General features: G+C 57.1%; 2 protein-coding genes across 2 annotated transcripts in view; both read right to left on the bottom strand.

The window, feature by feature from the left end:
- Positions 1–6773: 6773 nt before the first annotated feature.
- On the bottom strand, positions 6774–9641 carry Gpr45 (G protein-coupled receptor 45). Its single transcript, XM_005400779.2, has one exon. It carries the CDS (start codon positions 9621–9623, stop codon positions 8505–8507), a length of 1119 nt encoding a protein of 372 aa, XP_005400836.1. The 5' UTR covers positions 9624–9641; the 3' UTR covers positions 6774–8504.
- A 50-nt stretch (positions 9642–9691) lies between these two features.
- Mrps9 (mitochondrial ribosomal protein S9) overlaps positions 9692–21030 on the bottom strand; it is a 132429-nt gene continuing 121090 nt past the window's right edge. The window contains exon 11 of the mRNA XM_005400781.2: positions 9692–9869. Coding sequence (XP_005400838.1) covers positions 9805–9869 — 65 coding nt within the window. The 3' untranslated portion in view covers positions 9692–9804. The remainder of the gene's footprint in view (positions 9870–21030) is intronic.

The following is a 21030-nucleotide window of genomic DNA, read 5'->3' as shown; positions in this document are numbered from 1 at the left end:
AGGTCTGTCCCCAGGGAGAGGCACGAGGCTCCCCACCCCTGCTGTGACCCCAGGTCTGTCCCCAGGCCAGGCCTGAGGCTCCCCCAGCCCTGCCGTGACCACTCATCTGCAGAGGCTTGCATGAAGCGAGATCTGAAACCAGGACAGACTAAGAGTCGGACGAGCGTGCAGCGGGAAGGCTGGGCCCTCGGCGGCCTCCCAGTGCGCATGCGTGTGTTCCCTTCATTCCCAGCCTCCGTCACAGCAGCCTGTCGAGGGCGGGGAGGAGAGACGATGTGCCCATCGCCGGCTCGCTGGTCCAGACCCTCTGCCTCCTGCCCCACAGTTGAGTTGGTCGCTGCCCTGTGACGCTGGCATCTGGGCACTGCGGCCCGAGGAGCTGACTGCGGGCGAGGAGGGGCAGCTCCCTGCCTCACCTGGCCGTGGAGCAGGCTGCACAGACTGCCGGGCTCTGGGTGCAGGGTAGGAAGGACTGCGCTCCCCTTTCTGCACACGAGACCAGCGGGGACCCAGCCTCGGTGAGAGACACCTGCAGGGCAGGCGTCACCTCATCGCCAGGGTCGTGAGACAGAGGGAGGCTGTGAGGACTGAGCCAAGCGTCCCGAGAGCCACGCCATCTCCCGGCCTGCCAGCTGAGGCGGAAGGTGGCGATGGAGCTCAGTCTGCACCCACAGCCTGAGAGCCAGGGGCTGAGGCGGTGAACCCGCTGTGAGCAGAAGAGGGGCAGATGGCCGCGCAGGGCACTGAGGGGGGCACAGAGGGCGTAAGAGCTCCCCTCTCCTGTGTCCACCTCGGGCCCTCACTGGCCAGCGTGATGCCACTGCCATGGGCAGGCCACCAGCCCAAATGCTCAGCTGCTCTGGACACCGGCACGCAGCGGTCGTCACGCGTGGCTTGGGTGCCCACGTCCCTGCAGCGCTGACGTGGACTCAACCACCCCCTGGGGGCAGGAAAGGTCTCTGCGTGGGTCTCTCGGGCCACGTTCCCTCCAGGCCCTGGCGCAGCGACAGCCACGCTGCTCACTGCGCCTGCCCAGCAGCGGCGGGGTTCCGAGGAGCCTGCTCGGGAGGGTCACAGGACAGCTGGAAGACCTCGCCTTACTGAGGACTGGGTGTCCCAGGACAGGGACGGTTCCCCTTCCCTGCCTTCAGCCGCTGTTCCTGCCGCAGCGCGTGTGGGCCCGCCACGTGCCCGGCATGGCGCCGAGTCCCCAGGTGGTGGTGAGGCGGTTGTCTGCCATCTAGGCCGTGCGGAGCTCGCCGTGGAGACGGGGACAGCGGGGTGGGCAAAGGCTGAGTGCCGTAGTGCAGGGAGCCTGGAGGCCGGGACAGGGGCCGGGGTCGGGCTGCAGGGCCAGGCAGGGAGGCGGGCAGCCAGGGAGTGGGGCGGCTGGGCCTGCACCTGCCCTGTCCTCGGCAGGAGAGTGAACACGGAGCCGCCGGCCAGGGGAGCCGCTGACTGCATCGCTGTCTGCTGCTGGGTGTGCCAGGGCTAATGCCAGGAAAGAGGACCAAAGGCAGAGCTCTCTCACCACTGGCTCGCCCGAAGGGCACTTTGCTGTAAGGATGGCATCTAAGGAAAATGTTGAGTTTTCGCAAGGCCGGCACATCAAGGCCACCAGCAGGAAGGTTGAGTACACAGCCCCCAAGGGCTGGGCCCCGGGCAGCAGGACGCAGGGCTGGGCTCAGAAGGGGCGAAGAGACAGGGCAGGAGCAGAGCACCGGCAGCTTTGAATCATTTTGGGGTCTCCTGGCACAGAGGGCCCCGGGCTCTGGTACCTGCCTGGGGTGACCCAGGGTGTGAGAGGCTGGCAGAGGAGGCGCCTGGCTGTGGGTCCCAGACGGTGGGTGCGGGAGTGTGCCGGGGGCATTGGCCACTGTCCCTGGGGCCCCGCCTGTGCAGGGAGGCGCAGCCTTCATGTTTTAGGTCTTAAAAGCATTCAATAAACACATCAGTGTTTTGCCCTTGTTTCTACAGGGAGTGAATGCATCTAGAATTGGACGAGGGTGTCAAGTTTCCTAAACCCTTTTTAGGGCTGCCAGGTGTGCAGCTCCCCTGCGGGACCTGAACCTCTGCTGTGGTAGCTTGGCTCTGTCTCAGATCAGCCCTGCTGGAGGGGAGGACGGGAGAGCAGCGGGCACCACGGTTTGAGTGAGCCCAGGGAGCCCGCGTGTGGGAAGCCAGCCCTCCCCGAGCGGGGCTAGCGGTGCAGCCTAAGGGAACAGGCGAGAGCTGACACTGATGCCCTCCGGGGTCGCTGAGTCGGGCCCTCCAGGCCCGGGTCAGTTCCCGCGAGATCAGGCCATGAGGAAGCGGGGCTGCGGGTGCTCAGCCCGCGTGCGTCCTCCCGCAGAAGCCTCCAGCCGAAGCCACAGGCTGCCCATGCCCTGGGGCCTCCCGGTCTCCAGAGACTTTGCTTTCTACACTACCCGGTCCTGGGCGCCCTGTCAGCAGCGAGGAGGGCGGGGAGGAAGAGGACGCCAGGGAGGGGGCTCACGGAGGGAGCAGAGGTGCAAGAGGCTCTGGACAGTGGCAGCAGCATTTCGCCGAGAGCAGAAACGAGAAACACGCCCCCGGGGGGCCGGGCAGAAGGAGCAGCAGCCTTCCTCCTAAGACGCGCCGAATGAGCTTAGCCCTTGTTTCCTGGACTCTAGTGACTGGCGAAGGGACAGCAGCCGCCTCTCCACCTAGAGCAGGACAGCACTCAGGACCAGGGCAAACGGTGTGCTGTTAATGGAGCCGCAGGAATATGGGCGTTCTCCTGCGGGCCTCTGCAGAGCCTGCACAGCGGCCTCAGGTCTGCAGGCGCTCGGGCTCAGGTTCGGGGCGCTAACCCTTCTCGCCTGCAGATGAGCGCTCTCTGTCCCCGTGGGACCCGATGAGGGAACTCACAGCCGCCGCTCGTGCCCTCGGCCACTGCGGCCGTCTCTGTCACCGGAGTGCTCTGGAACACCTTGTTCTCATCCTCCTGGATGAAGCACAGAGAGTGGAGCGACTCTGACTGCTAAAGCAACCCTGGACACACACCTGCAGCAGGGCACAGCCCAAGGCTCTGCATGCAGACCTGCTCTCGCCGCTACAGGGTCCAGAGGCAGGCTCCAGGCCAGGGCTCCGAGCCCCGCCTCTCCTTGCGGAGCGAAGTTACCAGGCTCGCCTGTGCCCTGCTCCACGCTGCCACAGCGACCCCTGCACCACGCCACAGCTGTGGCTGTGAAACTTTTCTCCTTCTGTAGTCAAGTCCCAGGCAGCCTTGACCGAGGGCAGTGTTGCTCGCTTGTTGTTTCAAATAGTAGTTGTTTCTTTCCTCCTGGAAAAGTTCATCGTTTTTTGGCTGCAAATTTTTAAACAGTTAGCATTTCTGTCTCCCATCTTTGGGGTCCAGAGGGTTTGAGGTGGCAGTGTTTCTTTCACACAGGTGTAAATGCACGTTTTGCTTGCGGACCTGAGACTCTTGTCTGCAGGGGCGGACGGAGAAGAGAGACAGCCGTCCTGGCCTGATGCGGCTGATTGTTCCCGTGGGTGCAGGCTCATTTAGGAAATGTGTACGTAGCACTTCAGAATCCCACGTCTTCTAGGATCTCTTGCTTTTGTTTGTTTTTTAATTGTGGGAGGGTGCTGGCCCACTAGAAGCCTTCTTTTGGCATGAGCTGGCCACGGCTGGGCACACTGGGGACCCCATTTCCCAGCCTCCTCTGCAGTGAGGCGTGGTCTCGGGACTGTGGCTGGCCAGGAGCTTGCAGGGTGGTCTTACCTGTCCCCGTCATAAGCTGGAACACAGAAGTGGCTGAGCCCAGACTGACCATAAAGAGATGCTGGTGCCCCAAGGGACACTGGGAAAGGAGGGGTAGGAGCCTGAGTCCTGAAAACCACGTAGAGAAGAGCACCTGCCCGGCTGCCCTGGCCTTCTAGTGTCTGTCTGTCTGTCTGTCTGTCTGTCCAATCAGCTTTGTGTTGGTTCTCATTCACCCAAGTGATGCCCCATCTCCTTCCTGCCTCCTGGGTTCCCAGCGATGCTGGGGACCCAGGATGCCCATATGTGCAGCTCCTTCTTCCAGCCAGGGAGGGGTTCACACGTGGGTGCACCCGCTCCTCTCGCAGCCCCAGGGGCCCCTCCGACCAGCGGACGGTGGGTGGAGTGGGGCGTGGCAGAGCCACCAAGCACAGCCTGCCCGGGGCAGTGCGGCCCATGCTCCTGGCTTCAGCCATATTGTCAGGTGGAGCCTGAGGTTGATTGGAGCCACATGCGCATGAGGAGAGGGACCGTGACCCTGTGACCTAAGCAACACGTAGCTGCCTCTGTCCTTGCTGCTGAGCACACCTGTGAAACGCAGGGGCTCTCCAGAGCAGTAAGAGCCCCCTTCACGGGGTGGGCTGCTCTCTAGGTGGCTTCAGGATGGGGCTGGCCCCAGGAAGACCAAGACCCGATTACAGGACAGTGACTGCCAGCCTCGTCCACCCCCGGGGTGTGTGGAGCTGAGGATGGAGCTGAGCCCTGGGAGTGAGGCAAGCATCACACCTGCGCACTGAAGCCGCTGGAGAACCCAGGGGACTGGCCTCAGTGCTCCCAGGGAGCCCAGTGGGGATCCCCTGAAGGGGGCCACAGAGGGAACCCGAAGCTCCGTACCCCTCACTCACACCTCACACTGTGCAGCCACTCCCTGGGCCCTTCACCTATGGGCCTAGTGATGTCCCTTCTAATAAATGGGTCCATGCAAGTAAAGTGCTTCTCCAAGTCCTGTGTGCTCTCCTAGTAAATTAACCTGATCCCACCCTCGTCCACAGAGGACAAACCTGGCATGATACGTGTGGGTGCTACACCTGCGGTAATCATTGTCACGGAACTGCAGCATCTACTGTGGGCCCGGCCTTGGGCGCAGTCCTCTGCCTCCACTATTCACTTCTTGTGTGAGCGGCGGTGCTAGGGATGGATCCCAGCACCTTGCACATGCGAGCAAGCGCTGCACCCCTGAGCCACACCCCAGCTCCCCAACAGATGACGCAGGTCTTCAGAAAGAGTTTGTGCACTGCGTAATTTTTTTTCAGTGCTGCGAATGGAAGCCAGGGCCTCGTGCATGCTGGGCGGGTGCTCCCCCCTGTGCTCCCCCGGCCCTTGGCTTGTTCCTCCTTGGTGCCCGACCAGGAGGGCTGCACTGTTTCGGAGACGAGGAGTGGGGTGCAGCCCTTCCCAGTGACAGTGAATGAGGCAGCCTGGGGCTAGAGTAGCCTTCTGGAGCCCCTCGTTTGGGAAGAACTCCCGCCTGACCTCTGGGCTGTCCAAGCGGCAGGCTTGGGGTGTTCACCAGCTGAGCAGGCTGCGGGGTGATGCAGAAACGCTCTCCCGGAGGGTTCCTCCGAGCTGCGAGCCGTGAGAGCCGCCGGGGCTCAGAGCGGCAGTCCGGAACCGTCCAGACCTCTGTGGCTGGCTTGGAACCCCGCGTTCGTCTTGTGCTAACCACGGAGACCACGATTCCGAGGAAAAGGTGGCAGGTTCTGAGGGTTTGCTGCAGTTAACACAACACCGCCAAGCTTCACCGTCAGCCCTCCTCGCCCTCCTCTGGTTTGGCTCTGCAGTCAGCCAGGCAGGCATAAGGGACCCTGTGCTTGAGAGTAACTTGGTACAGCGCATGCCCGGCTCTGTTGCTCCCTTACACTGCAGGACAGCTGTGTATGAGACGATATGTGCTCTAGAGGATGCGCCAGGCTCTGCGTGGAGAACACACCACTGTCTAGGGGTCGGAGCATCTGCAGCTCTCATTACCTACTGAGGGTCAGTTCCAGACTTCTCAAGCATGTGACCCTGTTTGCGGCTCTTTTGCAAGGCTCTTCCTGGAGCCCAGGTGCCTGCCTGTGTGGGGATGGGGTGTTACCGTGGTGGCAGCGTTCTGTCCTCCACCCCCCACCTGGCCCTCACAGGGACAAGCCGGGTGTGAAGCTCCCTGACCTTGCACCAACCCCAGGATTTGGGGAAACCCCAGGCTGAAGCAGAGATGGAAACTAAACAAACGAATGGCACCAGGTGAGGCGGGCCGTGCTCACCCTGGAACTAGCACCGCCTGGAGTCTCAGGAAGCCCAGGCGGCTCAAGGGCAGCACAGAGGGCACCGTGCCGTGAACACTGACTGGCACTGCCTGAGTTCCATAGCGGGCCGTGATAAAAAGGAGCGGAAGGAAACGCCCCTCATCCAGACCCTGCGCTCAGTCTCCGCGTCCTTGTGTTGTGACATCCTTTGGGCTTTCTGGCTTTGCTAGTAACTCGCAGGCTCTAGGCTTCCTGAAGTCCTCTGGTCTCAGGAGCACTGTGGCTGTAGTGTTTCCTAAGCTGCATGGATTCAACCCAATCCCAAGGCCATCACAGTAAGGGACGGGGCTTTGGCAGGCGACCAGATCACGAGAAACTCAGGGGGCCCCGTTCTGTGAACATGGTGGGTACCACGGCGAGCCAGGAAGCAGCCTCTGCCCCGCACCCCACCTGCGGGTGCCTGGACCTCAGCCTTCCCGGCCTCCTGAGTGTGACAAACACACTTGTGCTGTTTGTAAATTACCCGGCACAGCCATTTTGTTAGAGCAGCCTGAGAAAACATTAAAGGAGTGTTGGGCGTTGGACTCTGTGGTTCCTCGTGGACTTGGTGTGAGTTTTGGCAAAAATGTAACCTTTTTTTTGTTGTTGTTGTTCTGGTACCAGGAATCGAACTCACGACCTTGCATTTGCCAGGCAGGCGCTGTGCCACTGAGCTAAATCCCCAGCCCCCCAAAATGTAACGTTATACACCGAAAAACAATAGTACTTTATTTAAAATATATACAAAATTATTACTTTGAAACATATATAATACTGTCCAACATTCATCACACGACAGATCAATGTACATTTTGGGACCTTCATTCTGTTTTTCAATTTTTGAAGACATTCTCCACAACGGGGACAGGAGGAGAGTGTACGGGTGTGGTCCCCCCATAGCTCTCTACACCCCAGGCACTGCCGGGCACTGGAACCCTGGCCCCAGGAGCTGTGGCAAACCCTGTCCTGGCCAGCGCGGTCAGTACGGGGCAGGCTCAGTCCGCTGTCCTCCACCTGAGGAAGGCGGCGTTACTACTTTCCCGACAACTGGGCGGAGACCAGTGTAAGTTGTGTTCTCTTTGTGCCCTGCCTCGCCCCTCCACCGCCAGCCCATGACCACCACAGCTGCAAGAGCAGAACCGGGGACCGCAAAGAAACAAGCAGGGAAGCACAGTGGGAGTCTGTGCTCCTCGGCTGACTCCCATGGCCCTGAGATGAGCCTGGTGCCGCCTCCGGGCTCAGCCCCCCACAGTGCCTGACATCCGGGAGGGGCCAGTGCATGCTCTGGGCACACGAGTGCCGGGATGGGGGGACAGAAGACTCCTCTGTTAGAATCAGGGTGATGCACCTAGACCAGCTTCCTTGCCTGGCAAAGGGGGAACAGACCGAGGAAAAGGAGGTGGAATGAAGAGTCATCCAAGCAGTATCCGAGGGGGTTGGACCTGGAGACAACTCTCCGAGTTTCTCCTGAAAGTCGCCCTCTTCAGATCTGACCCTGGGAGCGGGAGAGTGCAAGGCTCACCTCCCAGCACCGAGGGCTCGCGGTGGCAATGGGCAGCTGGGTGTGGTGGCTGGGTGCAGGGCTCCAGGAAGGTCCCCTTGGGCAGCTGCACTCCCGGTCTGACCCACACAGGTGAGTGAGGTAGGAGAAACAGAGACCAGGGCCGGCCCAACTGGGGCTCTGTTTGCTGCCCCGCCGCAGTTCCCTGGCTGGTGTGGATTCAGGGCATCCCCAAGGCTCGGAGCCCAGAGCGAGCAGGGAACGTGTAAACAGAGCGAGTCACTACGGACACTTGCTCGTGGGCAAATCCCAGGCCGTGCTGTCCGGAACGCTGGGAAGGACGGTGGTGTGGGGACAGGAGCGGGCAGGGATAGGACGGCCAGGTGAGGGACCTGTGTGAGTGGCCAGGATGCCTCCTCACTGCAGCCGAGCTGGGAGAGCACCTTCCGCGCCCTGAGCCACCCACGGCTCCATGGCACACCAGGGACTGAGACGCGGGGCTCACTCCCTCTGCTTCCCAGCGTGACTTCCGTTCCCTCCTAGGAAGGGTAATTTGGCACCATCAGGAACGATCGTCCGGCCACCGTAAAGAGCCCTGCGTGATACCAAGACTCACAACCCCAAGGAACTCTGAGGAACACTGGGGGTAAATGGAATGAAGGACGGCCCAGCCCGCCATGGGCATCTCAGTCTGAACCAAGCACCTAGGGGGGCGCTCTGCGAGCACCATGGGCGGTACCCTGCCATGCCTGCCTCCCCTTCCCTCCTGCCTAGCTCTCTGCAGCCTGACAACCTTGCCATGATGCTACCATGAGAAACAAGACTGATTCACCTCGCCAAAACCTGAAACTTGGGCACCGCAGCCCGTGCCCGACACGTGAGTACCTCTGTGCTTGAACAGTCACCACAAAACACAGACGAGACGCGAGCGGCAGGAAGCCCACGCCTATACCTCTGACTGGTTCTCGGTGCACACATAGACCGTGCTCGGCTGGATGCGCCTCTGCACCCGCGCGGGCACCCTGGGCAGCGTGTGGAAGGTCTGTGGCAGCAGCTCGACGCAGGCCTCGCGGAACTTCTTGATCCTCCAGCAGTAGACGATGGGGTTGAAGGCCGACTTGAGGTAACTGAGCCACAGGACGCAGGCGCTGGCGGTGTAGAAGGAGGAGCCGTAGTAGAAGCTCCGGCTGAACACCGACAGCAGGCTGTAGACGGAGTGCGGCAGCCAGCAGAGCGAGAAGCCCACGAAGAGGATGAGGATGGTGGTGAAGGCCTTGGTTTTGAAGCTCAGGTCCACGCTGACCTGCTGCTGCCGCTGCAGCCGCCTCAGGCCGGCCCGGGTCAGCTGCCTCAGGTCCAGGCTGTCCGACTGGTTGTGCACGCGCACGGCGTTCTTGCGCACCGTGTTGAGGATGCACAGGTAGGAGCAGAGCATGACACCAAAGGGCACGAAGAACACGGCCACCACCAGCGTCACCACGTAGGCACGGTCGGCTGGGAGCTCGGTGTAGCCCAGCACGCACTGCGGGGCGCGTGCGGGCACTTCCACCAGCGTCCAGCCCCACAGCGAGGGGACGGAGATGCAGAAGGACAGTGCCCAGGACACGGCGATGATTCCCTTGGCCCTGCGCGGGGTCAGCCTGTCCTGGCGCTGGACAATGATGAGGAAGCGGTCCATGCTGATGATGACCAGGATGGCCACGCCCTCCAGCACAAAGAGCCAGTACAGCGTGGCCGAGAGCCGGCAGAAGTGGTCCCCGAAGTGCCAGTGGACAGTGATGAGGGTGACGGCCGTGAAGGGCATGCAGCACAGGGACAGCATGATATCGCAGAAGGCCAGGGTGGCCAGCAGCAGGTTGATGGCAGAGCGCATGGCCGGCCTCTGGTACACGATGACGCAGACCACCGTGTTGCCCAGAAAGCCCACCACCATCATGAGCAGCATTAGGACGGCCAGGGAGATCCGGAGCGGCGCAGACAGCGGTGTGGCCCCCACATCCGAGGTGTTGCTCCCGTTTGACTGCAGGTGCTCGTAGGGCTGGAAGGTGGTGCTGTTGCAGGCCATGGTGGGGGGAGCCGAGGGCAGGGATGGAGAGGGCAGCGGGGCTGGCCCTCAGTACCTGCGGGGCTCCCACTGTCTGTCCGCTGGCTGCATCCTCCCCTTGGATGTTGTTGGGTCTCCTGGAGCTGGGTGCTCAGGAAGAAGTTTGCGCTGGGCTCAGCAGCTGGGAGGTGCAACTCATCAGTCACAGCCAGGTCCCTCCGTGGGTGCATATCATGTCCACCGCTTCCTGCACGGATGCTCTGCGGCCTGGAGCAGGTGGGAGAGAAGGGAGGGGCAGTTAGGCTTTCTCCACATGTGCTGAGCAGAGCGCACGTGTGCTCTGAGCGGGTACAAATGGCCACGCTGCTGAGTGACTTCACATCTGTGGATTCAGCCAGTCGGGATCGCAGGTATTCAGAAAAACCAGTGTTCAGTGTTCAGTGTCTGAACTGAACACCTACAGACTGTTTTCTTTGTCACTGTCAATGATACATCAACTGCTTACCTAGCATCCACAACGTATCAGGCGTTATGAGTCATCTAGAGAGACTTCAGAGTGTGCAGCCGGGTGACCACAGCTTACATGCAAACACTGTGTCATTTTACAGAAGATACTTGAGCCTCTGGGGATTTGGTTTCTCTGCAGGGGGCCTTGGATCTGTCCCTGGAGTGACTTAGGGACACTGGAGCAGAGAGAGGATACTCACATGTGTGTCATGTATGTCTTGTCAAGCAGTCCAGAAAACCTAATCCACACTATGTTCATGGACTCAGGAAGTAGGTACTTTTTAATTTGCACATATGTACTAAACATTTATGTAATACCTGACGTTCTAAGCAACCTGACTGAGTGAAGCTGGGAATAATCCAAGTTGCGACAGATGCTAGCTCTGAGGAGTATAGTGCCATCACGATCCAACCAGATTCTGAAAGTGCCACCTCTGAGCACCCGAGACTGTCAGGGGATGCTTTAGATGTAAGCCATAACATTTCACCCCAGGCCCCTAAAGGCTCATGTTCATCTCACTCTGGGACATGCACTCAGTCCCTCTCTAAGAGCTGCTAAACCATCAACAGTTCCAGTATTTCTCCAAAGTCTGAGTCTAAAGTCTCTTCTGAAACTCAAGGCAACTCTCAGCTGTGAGTGCCTGTAGAAATAAAACAGCAAATTTCATACTTCGGAGAGACAATGGCACAGTGGAGTAGTCAGTTTTCCCACTGGTGCAACACAATACCCAAAACTCACAAATTAAAGGAAGAGAGATTTAATTTGGCTTATAGCTCCAGAGGACTCAGTCCATGGTCAGCTGGCTCCAAGGCAGAAGCATCATGCCCAAAGTGTGTGGCAGAGCAAAGATGCTTAGTTAGTGGCAGCCAGGAAGCAGAGCAAGGCATCAGTGTCAGAGAAGAAGGGACAAGGAACCAGACATAGATCCCAGAGCCAGACCTCTACGACCCACCCCAGAGCACCTAGAAGTGTGCCCCAGCAGTCTCCAGGGCAGATCCCAGAGCAAATCAAGGTTACCCTCCACCCTAACCACCACATCCCACTCCTGCACATACCCAAACACGTCTCCTTAAATCACACTCAGTTTCCAAATACAGCAACAGTAAGTTTATAATTCTGCCTAGTGTAACACAATTTCCCTGCCTATACCAGAAACTCAACCGCTCTTTCCCCCAAACTCTCACCAGCTCCAGAATTTTCCAAAAGTCCGTGTTCAAGCCTCTTTTGAGACTCAAGGCAAACTCTTAGCTGTGCACCTTTGTAAAAATCAAAATCAAGTATCATAATCTCACAGTGCAACGGCACAGGGTAAGCATTCCTGCTGCAAAAGGGAGGAATGGGGTAGTGGAAGGGAGTAGGACTAAAGTAAGACCCCAGTCCAGCTGGGAAAACCTTCAGTCCCACAGCCCCATGACCAACGTCTGGGTCACGAGGTGGCAACGTGTTAACTCCCAAGGGCATGGGCAGCTCTATCCGCATGGTCTTGCTGGTTGCAACGCTCCTGACCTTTCTTGACCTGACTCCTGTCATTGCCTGAAGATTTCTTTGACGGATGCTTCACATGTGTGGTGTCTCCAGCTCCCTGGAGTTCACACTGCAGCTTCAGCTTCCCTCCCACAGCTTTAAGCAGCTCTCTGGGTTCACGGCAGGGACTCACCCTTGTGGCACGTCACCTGGCCTCCTAGGCCTTCCTTTGAAATCTGGGTGAGAGTGCCCATAACTCTTTTATTTGTGTGCCTGCAAGACCAGCATTGCACGGATGACACCAAGTTCTGCCACCAGCTCAAGGAATCACCAGGCCCACTTGAACAACAGTCACAACAGACTTGGGTTTTGCATGGCTGGACTTGGGGATACCTTCCTTAGGCACCCCTGAGTGAGTGGCGTGCCTAGGGCTCTTCTCCAAGCAAAGTCTTTCAGTGATGTTTTCCGTGTACACCGGGTGAAGTGTGGCCAGTTTCTGAGGTGCCTTCCAGCATTCCTGTAGTCTCAGTGCAAAGGGCCCCGCTTCCTCTATGGCACTGATCTCTTCCGCAGCCGCACTTTCTTTGACCCTAATTTTACACACACTTCTTCTGGTCAAGCTTCAAGTTTTTCAAATCTTTCAAATCTTTCTACTCTGTCACTACTTAATATAAACTTAGCTGAAAGCAGCCAGCAATACCATTGCAACAGCCTGAGCACTGTTCTGCCCCGGAATTTCCTCCACCAGATAGATGAGCCCGTTACCTTTAAACTCAACCTGACACGAAGTTTCGGGGCATGAACAATGCAGGAAAGAGTCTTTGCCGGAATGTAATGCACGCGGCCTCTAGCCCACTTCACAGGGCAGTGCTCTTTCCCATTTGGAGCCTCTTGAACAAACTACTCGCTGTGTTCCTATCAGCCTGCCGGTCAGCTGAACTCCCACCAGAACCGTCCACTGGGCTCTGCTTACAGCCTTCTAGGTTTTCTCCAGCCCAGTTCTCCAAGCTTTCCCAAACTTCCCCCACAGTGCAGTGCCAAAGACTTCTGAACTACTTGATCAGGTATAGTCATGGCAATGACCCCACTCTTGGCACAAATTTTTTATATTTGTCAGCTTGTTCATCACTGGGATCAAATACCTGACATTCACAGTCTTGACACACAGTCTCAGAGGGTCTAGTCCATAGTTAGCTGACTCCAAGGCAGAAATGTCATGATGGAAGAAAATTGCTTGCCTCATGGCAGTCAGGAAACAGAGCAAGAGGAAGAGCCAGAAGTGGGAGAAGGGCTGGGGACAGGATGTGCCCTTCAAAGGCCTCCGTGACCTACCTCATCTGCCGGGGCCCTCCCTTGCACTGCCCGTTCAGCTGTGAACTCATTGGTGGATCGATCCATTGATTGTAGCACCCTCATGACCCACGTGTCTTCTGGAAGCTGCAGCTCTGAACTTAGGAGATGTTGGGGGGCAGTTTTGATCAAAGCATAACAGGTTTCTAAGTAGCTCCAGTGTGTCTGCACCATGAGCCACTCTTTCCCAGCCATCATCATGACCAGATGCTGGGAAAGTCAAGGGACAGCCCTGACCAGCTCCAGAACAAGGCAGCACAAAGCAGAGCTGAGGCTGGAGCCAGGTGCCTGGTCCTTGGCTCCAGATGAGAACAGTGTGTGGCTAGGACCACACTGGGGAGGATGATGTCATATCTGTGGTCCTGGAAAGCGTGGCCACAAAGACAGTCCCTTGTTGCACCCAGACACGTAGAGGGACAGACAGTTTTAAGATGGGATCACATGTGTGCTCCTTTGGGATTTGAGAACCTGAGTTTCAGGCAGGGGTGTGGGGCAGTAGTGGGCTCCACAAAAATAAAAAGTGAGGCGAAAATTAACACTTGTGCTTCAGTGGTACAGGACCTGGAGGATGAGCCAAGCAACCTTTCACTCTGCTCCCTGAGTGGGTAGAACTGCGCGTGGGGCCCCCAGGGCTCCCTGGGCGTCACCCTGGGCTGGCCTGCTGTGGTGGGCAAGGGTCTCTGCATCTTGGTCTCTTTATCCTGCACCCTGCTGTTGGCTTATCAAGGCCGTGCCCAGGACTGTCCTGGAGCCAGCACCTCTCTGCGCCCAGCATGCTGCCAGGCGGCCACCACTGTGAACCGGGGAGCAAATACTCACAGGCCCGGCGCCCCGGAATACGCAGCTCTTGGAACTGCTTTTCACAACACGTGCAGGATCTCAGAGGTCAGGGTTAGAATAACATGCGTGTGTGTTTGCATCTAGCTATCATCTGTCTATTATCCATCTGTTATTCATCCATCTATCATCTCTCACCTGTCTATCTGTTGTGCCTGTCGTATATCCTCTTTATCATCTATGTATCTATCCATCTTACCCTAGCCATCCTTCCATCCTATCTCTATGTATCTCTCTCTCTCTTTCTACTTACCTGTCTAATCTATCATATCTATTTATCTCCTACCTATGTATCTATCTAGTCTATCTATCTATCTTCTACCTATTGTATCTATCATCTGTCCTATTTTTTTTAAGAGTAGGAAGAATTCATGGAGAGAAAGAAAGCTTTTGTCTGAGAGGGACAGAAGGGGGCCCAGAAAGGGTGTTGCCCCTATCCTATCTATTTTATCTACCACCTCTCTATTCATCTAATCCAGCCTATCATCTATCCATTGTGTTTATTCTATCTACTTATGTAATCTATCATCTATCTATCTAATCTAGCCTATCCATTTATTTATATATTTATCTACCACCTAGCCAAAGTTATTTATGTATGTATGTAGGTATCTATCTAACAATCTGTCTATCTATCTATCATATCTATCATTTATCCATTGTATTTATCTATCTTATCTGTTTATCCAGCCAATTTATTGTATCAGCTTATTTATTCTATCTGTAATCTACCTGTCCCTATGCCCAATAGAACTTGCTTCCTCTCTGCACTATTTCCACCACCCAGTGGGGCTTTGCTGACCTTAATCTTTAACTTGCTGCAGGTAACCAATGGGGTCAGTAATGATGGGTTTTAACCTCAGCTTAGAGGAACACATCGGCTCCAAAATGCCAGGCTGGCATATGTATCTTGACAGATGGGAGGCAAGGACATCCTTGTGCTGCAGGGACAGCTCGCCCCGTCCTCACCTACAAGCATAGCCTGCCTTTTGATGCACGGCCTCAGGCAGGTGGGATATTTCAGCCTCAGTCACATACTGGCATGAGAGAGATGCAAGAACGCCAAGAGTAATGACCAAGTCGCTGTATTTAGAGACAGGTGCAACGTGGGGGGCCTCAGCCCCCCGAAAGGTGAGCTGCAAGGAGCCTGGCGTCTTCTTGCTCAACTCAGGTGAGACTCAGGGTGGGCGCAAGCTTTCAGGCAGCCCAGAACTGGGAGCCTCTCAAGGACGGAGTCTTCACTGCCGATCCTCCCAGATACGGCTGCACTTTTGGGTGCTTTTGGTGCCAGGTTAAACCTTCTGTGTAGCTCGGTGGTTCTGAAACTGGGACCCTGGGCTTCAGCATCTGCATCCTGAGAATGTTTTGAATTTTCAGGGCCGCCTGCTGAGTCAGAAACTGGGTGAGTGGGGGCAGTAATGGTATCTTTTATTTATATATGGGTGGGTGGTATCGAGGGTTGAGCCCAGGGCCTTTACACTGAGCTACATCTCCTGCTTACCCTTCCTGCTCTGCTGAGGAAAACAACCCCGCCTCCTCCCTGACACAGTTGGAAGGGATCCCAAACACATCTCTGTTGTGTTTCTCATTTTGCACTTCAGACAGGGTCATTGCTGAGTTACTAAATTGCTCAGTCTAGCTTCAACCTTGCAGTCCTCCTGACTCAGCCTCCTAGAGTACTGAGATGACAGACATGCACCACAACTGCCAGCTCCGTAAAAGTGTCTTAACAAGCCCCCCGGGGTCAGATGTGCACAAGGCCGGGACCGCCGGACCCAGCACTCACACTGACTGCATTCCACAGATGGAAGACTAGGGAGCCGCCATTTACCTCGAGGGTGCAGCAGCCTCTGTGTGCAGATCCTTCTCCAAGCACCGAAGCAGTACAGACTGAAGGTGTCCGGGACCCTGCACCTGTGTGGATGTGAGCCGCACTTTTTCCTCGTAATTCTCCCCTGAGCAATGCCGTGTAACACTGGACACAGCGCTCACACTGTGTTGGGGTCACACGTCATCTAGAAATGATTGAAAGTTGCAGGGAAGATGCGTGAGTTCTAGTCGCGCTACCCCGATCTGTACACGGAACTCGAGCAGCTGCAAGTGTTGGTACCTGAGGGTCCCAGATGCCCAGGGATGACTGCGTAGGGTCCTGCAGTGGAACCCGGTGATCTGATCCAGCCCCTGGGCTTCACAGAGAGCCCAATGGAGGCTGAGGTGATGGGATCCCTTCCAACTGTGTCAGGAAGGAGGCGGGGTTGTTTTCCTCAGCAGAGCGGGAAGGGTAAGAGCGAGGACGTGGGTGGGGACTGCGTGTGTGCGTGTGTGTGTGTGTGTGTGTGTGGGGGGTCCGGACAGGTGTCACCTGGCTGCCCTCAGGCCTGAGTGCAGCAGCGGCTCCTCAAGCAAACGCAGGTGGGAGCCAGCCCCTCGCTGTGGCCGACGCCTGGGGCGGGCGGCTTGCAGCAGAGACAGCTGTTCCGGCTCCAGTGGAGGATGTGTCTGCCCCCTGTGACCCTTGTGCTTTGGGCCTGTGGCGAGGCATTGAGTCACGGCAGGAAGCTGGGGCTGAGGAAACTGCTCGCCTTGCGGCTGCTGAGAAGCATAGAGTGGAGGGCTGGGTCCCAGGGCCCTCTCCACTCCAAGAGCGGCCTTGTCCGGGGACCCAGCTCTTCCCACTCGGTGCTCCCGTCAGCACCACAGGCTGGCGACGCTCAGGGCCCCGCTGCAGCCAGGCCTGTGGTCTCCACTGGTGTCCACTGCTGACGGCGGAGAATGCTGTTCTGAGGCCAGGAGGCGCGGGGAACGGGAGACCCGGCCCCATCCTGTCGCTGTGTTCCACTGCAGCTCTTCCCAGCGTTCCAGCCAGAACCGCTTAGGAAAGGATCCGCACAGCCTGACAGAGTGATGGACCACGGGACCGGCTTGTCTCCGGTCGGGCCCGGGGCCCGGGCAGCAGTGTCCCCTCTGGGGCCTGAGGGCCGTGGGTGGAGAGACACCCCTGCAGCCGACCTGAACCCTTCCTTCAGGCCTGTGCTTAGATGGAAGGCAATGATTCGGCAAAGAAGCAGAGAGAATACGTAGAATCCGAACAACACCCAAGAACGGCCAAGTGCTGGTGGGCGAGGGGACGTGAAGTGTTACGCACGTCCACGGCCAGCCCCGCCGTGCGTGTGACCGTGACACCCGGCCGCACACGTCGCCTGATCTTTCCAGTCATCGCTCCGTGAGGCATGTGCAACACCAGTGCCCGGTAAACAGCTGTTCACTGCGCTGCTCAGGGAACAGTGACAAGAAAAAGATCTGTGCCCGGTCCACGCCACTGCATTCTCTAGGCAGGGCTGGCTCAAGCCTGGGTTGTACCCGCCGCCCGCAGACACGGAGGCTCCGTGCGGCTGCTCCTGTTTCCAGGTGAGCAAAGCCAACCACACCTCTACATGACGTGCCTGAGGCAGGGCAGGCGGAGGCCAGGGAGGCCAGCTGCGTCTAGAGCAGCCGGAAGGGAAGTGCCCTCTGCTCCTCTCCTTTACATCCTGCAGCCTCTACCAGGACACAGCTCCGGGCCAGGTGATGACCCCGTGTGACTGGCTGGCCGTGCTCTAAGTATGAAATCAGTTCATTACTCCTGTGATTAATTAACCAGTCCTGAAAAGTCCAAAGGGCCTGGAGGTCACCCGTGTGTAGCCATGTCTGTAGGTCTCCCATTCCGCCTTTCTCGGGGGTAGCAGAGCGCCCACTCACTGGGCATCGGTGTCCCGTGCTCCTCTCTAACCCCCTGCCTGGCTAGTTCAGAAGAGCTGTACACGCACAGCGACGGTTTCCAAGTCCTTCGGCCACGCAGAAGAGTTTGCTCAGCATGCAGCATGGGGTACTCGTTTAAAGATGGACATAGCTTGATACTTTAACAAAATCTGAGACAATTAGCACATTTTAAAGATGTTGGAAACGAGCAGATCTGCCAAAGTCAAGGGTCTCCAGGTACAGCATGCGCCGTCTGAGGCGTGTGCCCCAGGGCTCCCACAGCAGCTGTGGCTTCTGTCACAGAAAAACCCAATACCAACACCTCGAAGTGGCCCAGCTGCTGCAGACAGGTGCCTCCTCCAGAGCCACACCTGTGGCACAACCTTCCCTCTTACCTGCTGCCTTAAAAACTGAATTTAAACGTCTATCTCGTGCAATTTTCCTAATACTGGGAAAGGGAAAACCAAACTAAAAATGTGTCTAAGTCTGGTAAAAAATATGCTTTTGTAGACGCAGCTTATGTGTCCTGTTAAACTACTTTTGATGATATTTTAATGCCTTAACATTTAATGCTTTATTGAGACAGGATTTAGTTACCACAATATCTTCCTATTGTAAGCTTTAATTAAATAATTTCTCATCCATTTAAAATACTAAGCAATGGTCACGACAACCCACCTGGCAGTTTCCAACACCTCGTAAAGACCCTTCATGTCATCTTGCGGTCAGCGGACTGAATTGTTTCCCAGTGGTTTTAACTTATTTTCCAAAAATGAGCTCCTAACACAGACCTGGAACAAGACAGTTCCAACGGTGGCCTCGTGACTGCAGCGGCAGCCCCTCCGGCCCCACCCCTTACCTTCCCACCGGCACCTCTGATATGGAGAAAAGGTCAAAAAAACCTCCCCGAGACAGACGACTGCTGCTGAGATCGAGCAGTCCTGTGCCTTGGCCCTGGTGGACACGCAGACCACCCAGGCTGCAGGTGTCAGTGGCCAGGGAACAGGACAGCTTAACTCACCTGCCTGAGTGAAGCACCAAGCACCAGCCACGACCCTCAAAGCCACGATGGCCCCGTGAGGTGCAGAGGCGAGGGGCCGGGCAGCAGGTCAGCCCCACGGCTCAGCTTGGAGCAGGCTGTGGCCCCAGCTGGCTTCCTAGCCTGGTGACCCAGGACACCTGCTAACCGTTCAGCCTCCGTTTCTCCTTCTGTGACGCGGGGTATTGAGGAAAGCTCCTGCCAATCACGGAGCACTGGTCAAGGGCCAGCAGGGTTCTTTACAGGGCAGAGGGCAGCTTCTGTCACCACCCCACGTTGTGCTGGCTGTCGGGTGCATCTGAACTGTCTGAGGGCTGTGGGGCCACGCCACCTGACAGGCAGGTGTGCGATGACTTGCAGACCATCGCCCTGCCTCCTGACAGCACCGGCTCCCTCCCGTGAGGCTGCAGGTCAAGCCCCTGCCCAGTGCTCTGCCAGCCCCTCCACGCTGGGCTCTGGGACCCTTTCTAAGTGGGCCAGAAACCCTCAGCTGGCAGAGAGCACGTGTCCAGACTTCCAAGGAGTGCCAAGCCCTTTCTGCGCTATTACACTCTGCCATTTACTTTTCCTGTTGTATCAAAAAAACTTTTTACAAAGAACTTAGGTTTAAAATCCTGAGTTTCTAAGATCCTGGACAAGAAATTAATTTATCCTTTGTCTAATATTTACCAGGTAATTTCTGTGGGAAACACAGACCGAACGATGAGCCCTGCCTTTAGGTATTTATAACCTCACCTACTTTTCTTCCAGTGTGGTCTCTGCATGAGCTGTGTATCCCAGCGCTCTAGGAGGCTGAGGCAGGAGGACCACAAGTACAAGCCCTGCCTGGGTAAGTTAACAATTTTAGTGAGAATCAGTTTCAAAGTAAAAATGAGAAATGAAAAGCCTGGGGGTGTAGCTTAGTGGGAAGCTCTGGCTCAATCCCCGGACCCACACGCACACAATAAAGACGACGCAGGCGATGGAGTGGTTCAGCGGTCAGATGCCCGCTGGAAGCTCGGAGCCTGTCCCCGGAGACCTGTAGCACGGCGCCCCTTGGCACGGCGGTGGTGGTGAGAGGCAAAGGCAGCCTGGGCTGCACTGGTGACGTGGAGCACGCACTGTCCACAGTGAAGAGCTGTCAGAGGCCAGGCGCACGAGGGGCTGCCTGAGGGTCACCCACAGCCCCGGACCGTCTGCCCTCTGAGGTGGGCCTGCCTGGTCCCACTCTGCGCCCAGCACTCCCCTGAGATTCAAGTTTAGGGCCCTCTGAGGCTCACAGCACTGTGGGGAGAAAGTGCGGTGGTGTCCCTTCATCCTCAGTGACTCCCCCTCAGGCTCCCCGTGCTCAGGCTCCTCTGTCACGGTCCTGACCCTTCACTGGCACACGCCCTCCAGGTCACTCGCAATGCATGTGCTCCAGGGCTCCAGCAACTGTCCCCCAGCCTGGAAGGCCCTGCAGCCTGCTGGTCACCCTTCCCTTCTGCCCGGCCTCGCTCTCCCGCAGCCTGGCTCTTCCCACAGCGCCACACGGTGGAACCCTCCAGCACGCGGCCTCCTCAGAGCGGCCTCCTCACTTACTAACACGCATGGAGCTTCTTCTGCTTCGTTCCACGGCTCGAGGGCTCTACATCGCTGGACGATGTCCCGTCTGGTCAGCTCTCCGTGTGTCAGACATTCACTGCCAAAGCACGCGGTCAGAGTCTGAGGGGTGGCGCCCAACCAAAGTCACAGGCTGAAACCCAAACCCCCAGAGCACGGTGGGGGAGGCGGGGCTTTGGGGAGACGATCAGGTCCTGTGGGAAGAGCTCTCGCGGTGGGCTGTGTAACCTTACAGAAGAGAGTGGCACTTCGTCCCTTCCACCCTGAGAGGACGGTGAGAAGGAGCCATTCTGTGAACCAGTAAACGGCCCCGCCGGGAGCATCAGATATGCCAGTGCGTGGACTCTGCAGCCACCGGAGCTGTATGAAATAAATTCTGGTGCTCATCAGCCGCCTGGCATGGCATTTTGCTACAGCAGTCTAAACAGACCAACACAAACATCTTGGTTACTCTGAAGTTCTAGCGACTGGGAATAAAGCAATTGTGAACACCACCAGTGTGCAGGCTTTGTGCGGGCAGACGTTTCCACCGCCTGGGCAAATACAAAGGAGGCAATGCTGCGACGAATGCTGAGAGCACATCTAGCTTCGCAAGAACCTAGGTTGCCTCCACACGGCTGCACCATTTGAACCCCTGTGGTGGTGAGAGACCTCCTGGCGAGCCCTCCTGTTCTGTGTGCTGTAGAGGCCTGTAGGGGCTCTGGGACTCTGGATCGTGGCTGCTCTGCCGGGGGTGTGGTCTCTCATCGCAGTTTACACTTGTAGTTCTGTGGGTACACTTAGGGCCACTTTGCATCTGATTTCCTGGCATCTGTGGGTCTTTCTTCATGTCTTCTGCTCAACTTTTGATTGGGCCATTCATTTTCTTATTGCTGAGTTTTAATAGTTCTTTGTATATTTTGCATAACCCC

Source organism: Chinchilla lanigera, unplaced genomic scaffold (assembly GCF_000276665.1).
Source record: "Chinchilla lanigera isolate Chin_1 unplaced genomic scaffold, ChiLan1.0 scaffold00069, whole genome shotgun sequence".
NCBI lineage: Eukaryota > Metazoa > Chordata > Mammalia > Rodentia > Chinchillidae > Chinchilla > Chinchilla lanigera.
The sequence above is the reverse complement of the archived record's forward strand: the minus strand, read 5'-3'. Positions and strand labels throughout refer to the sequence as shown.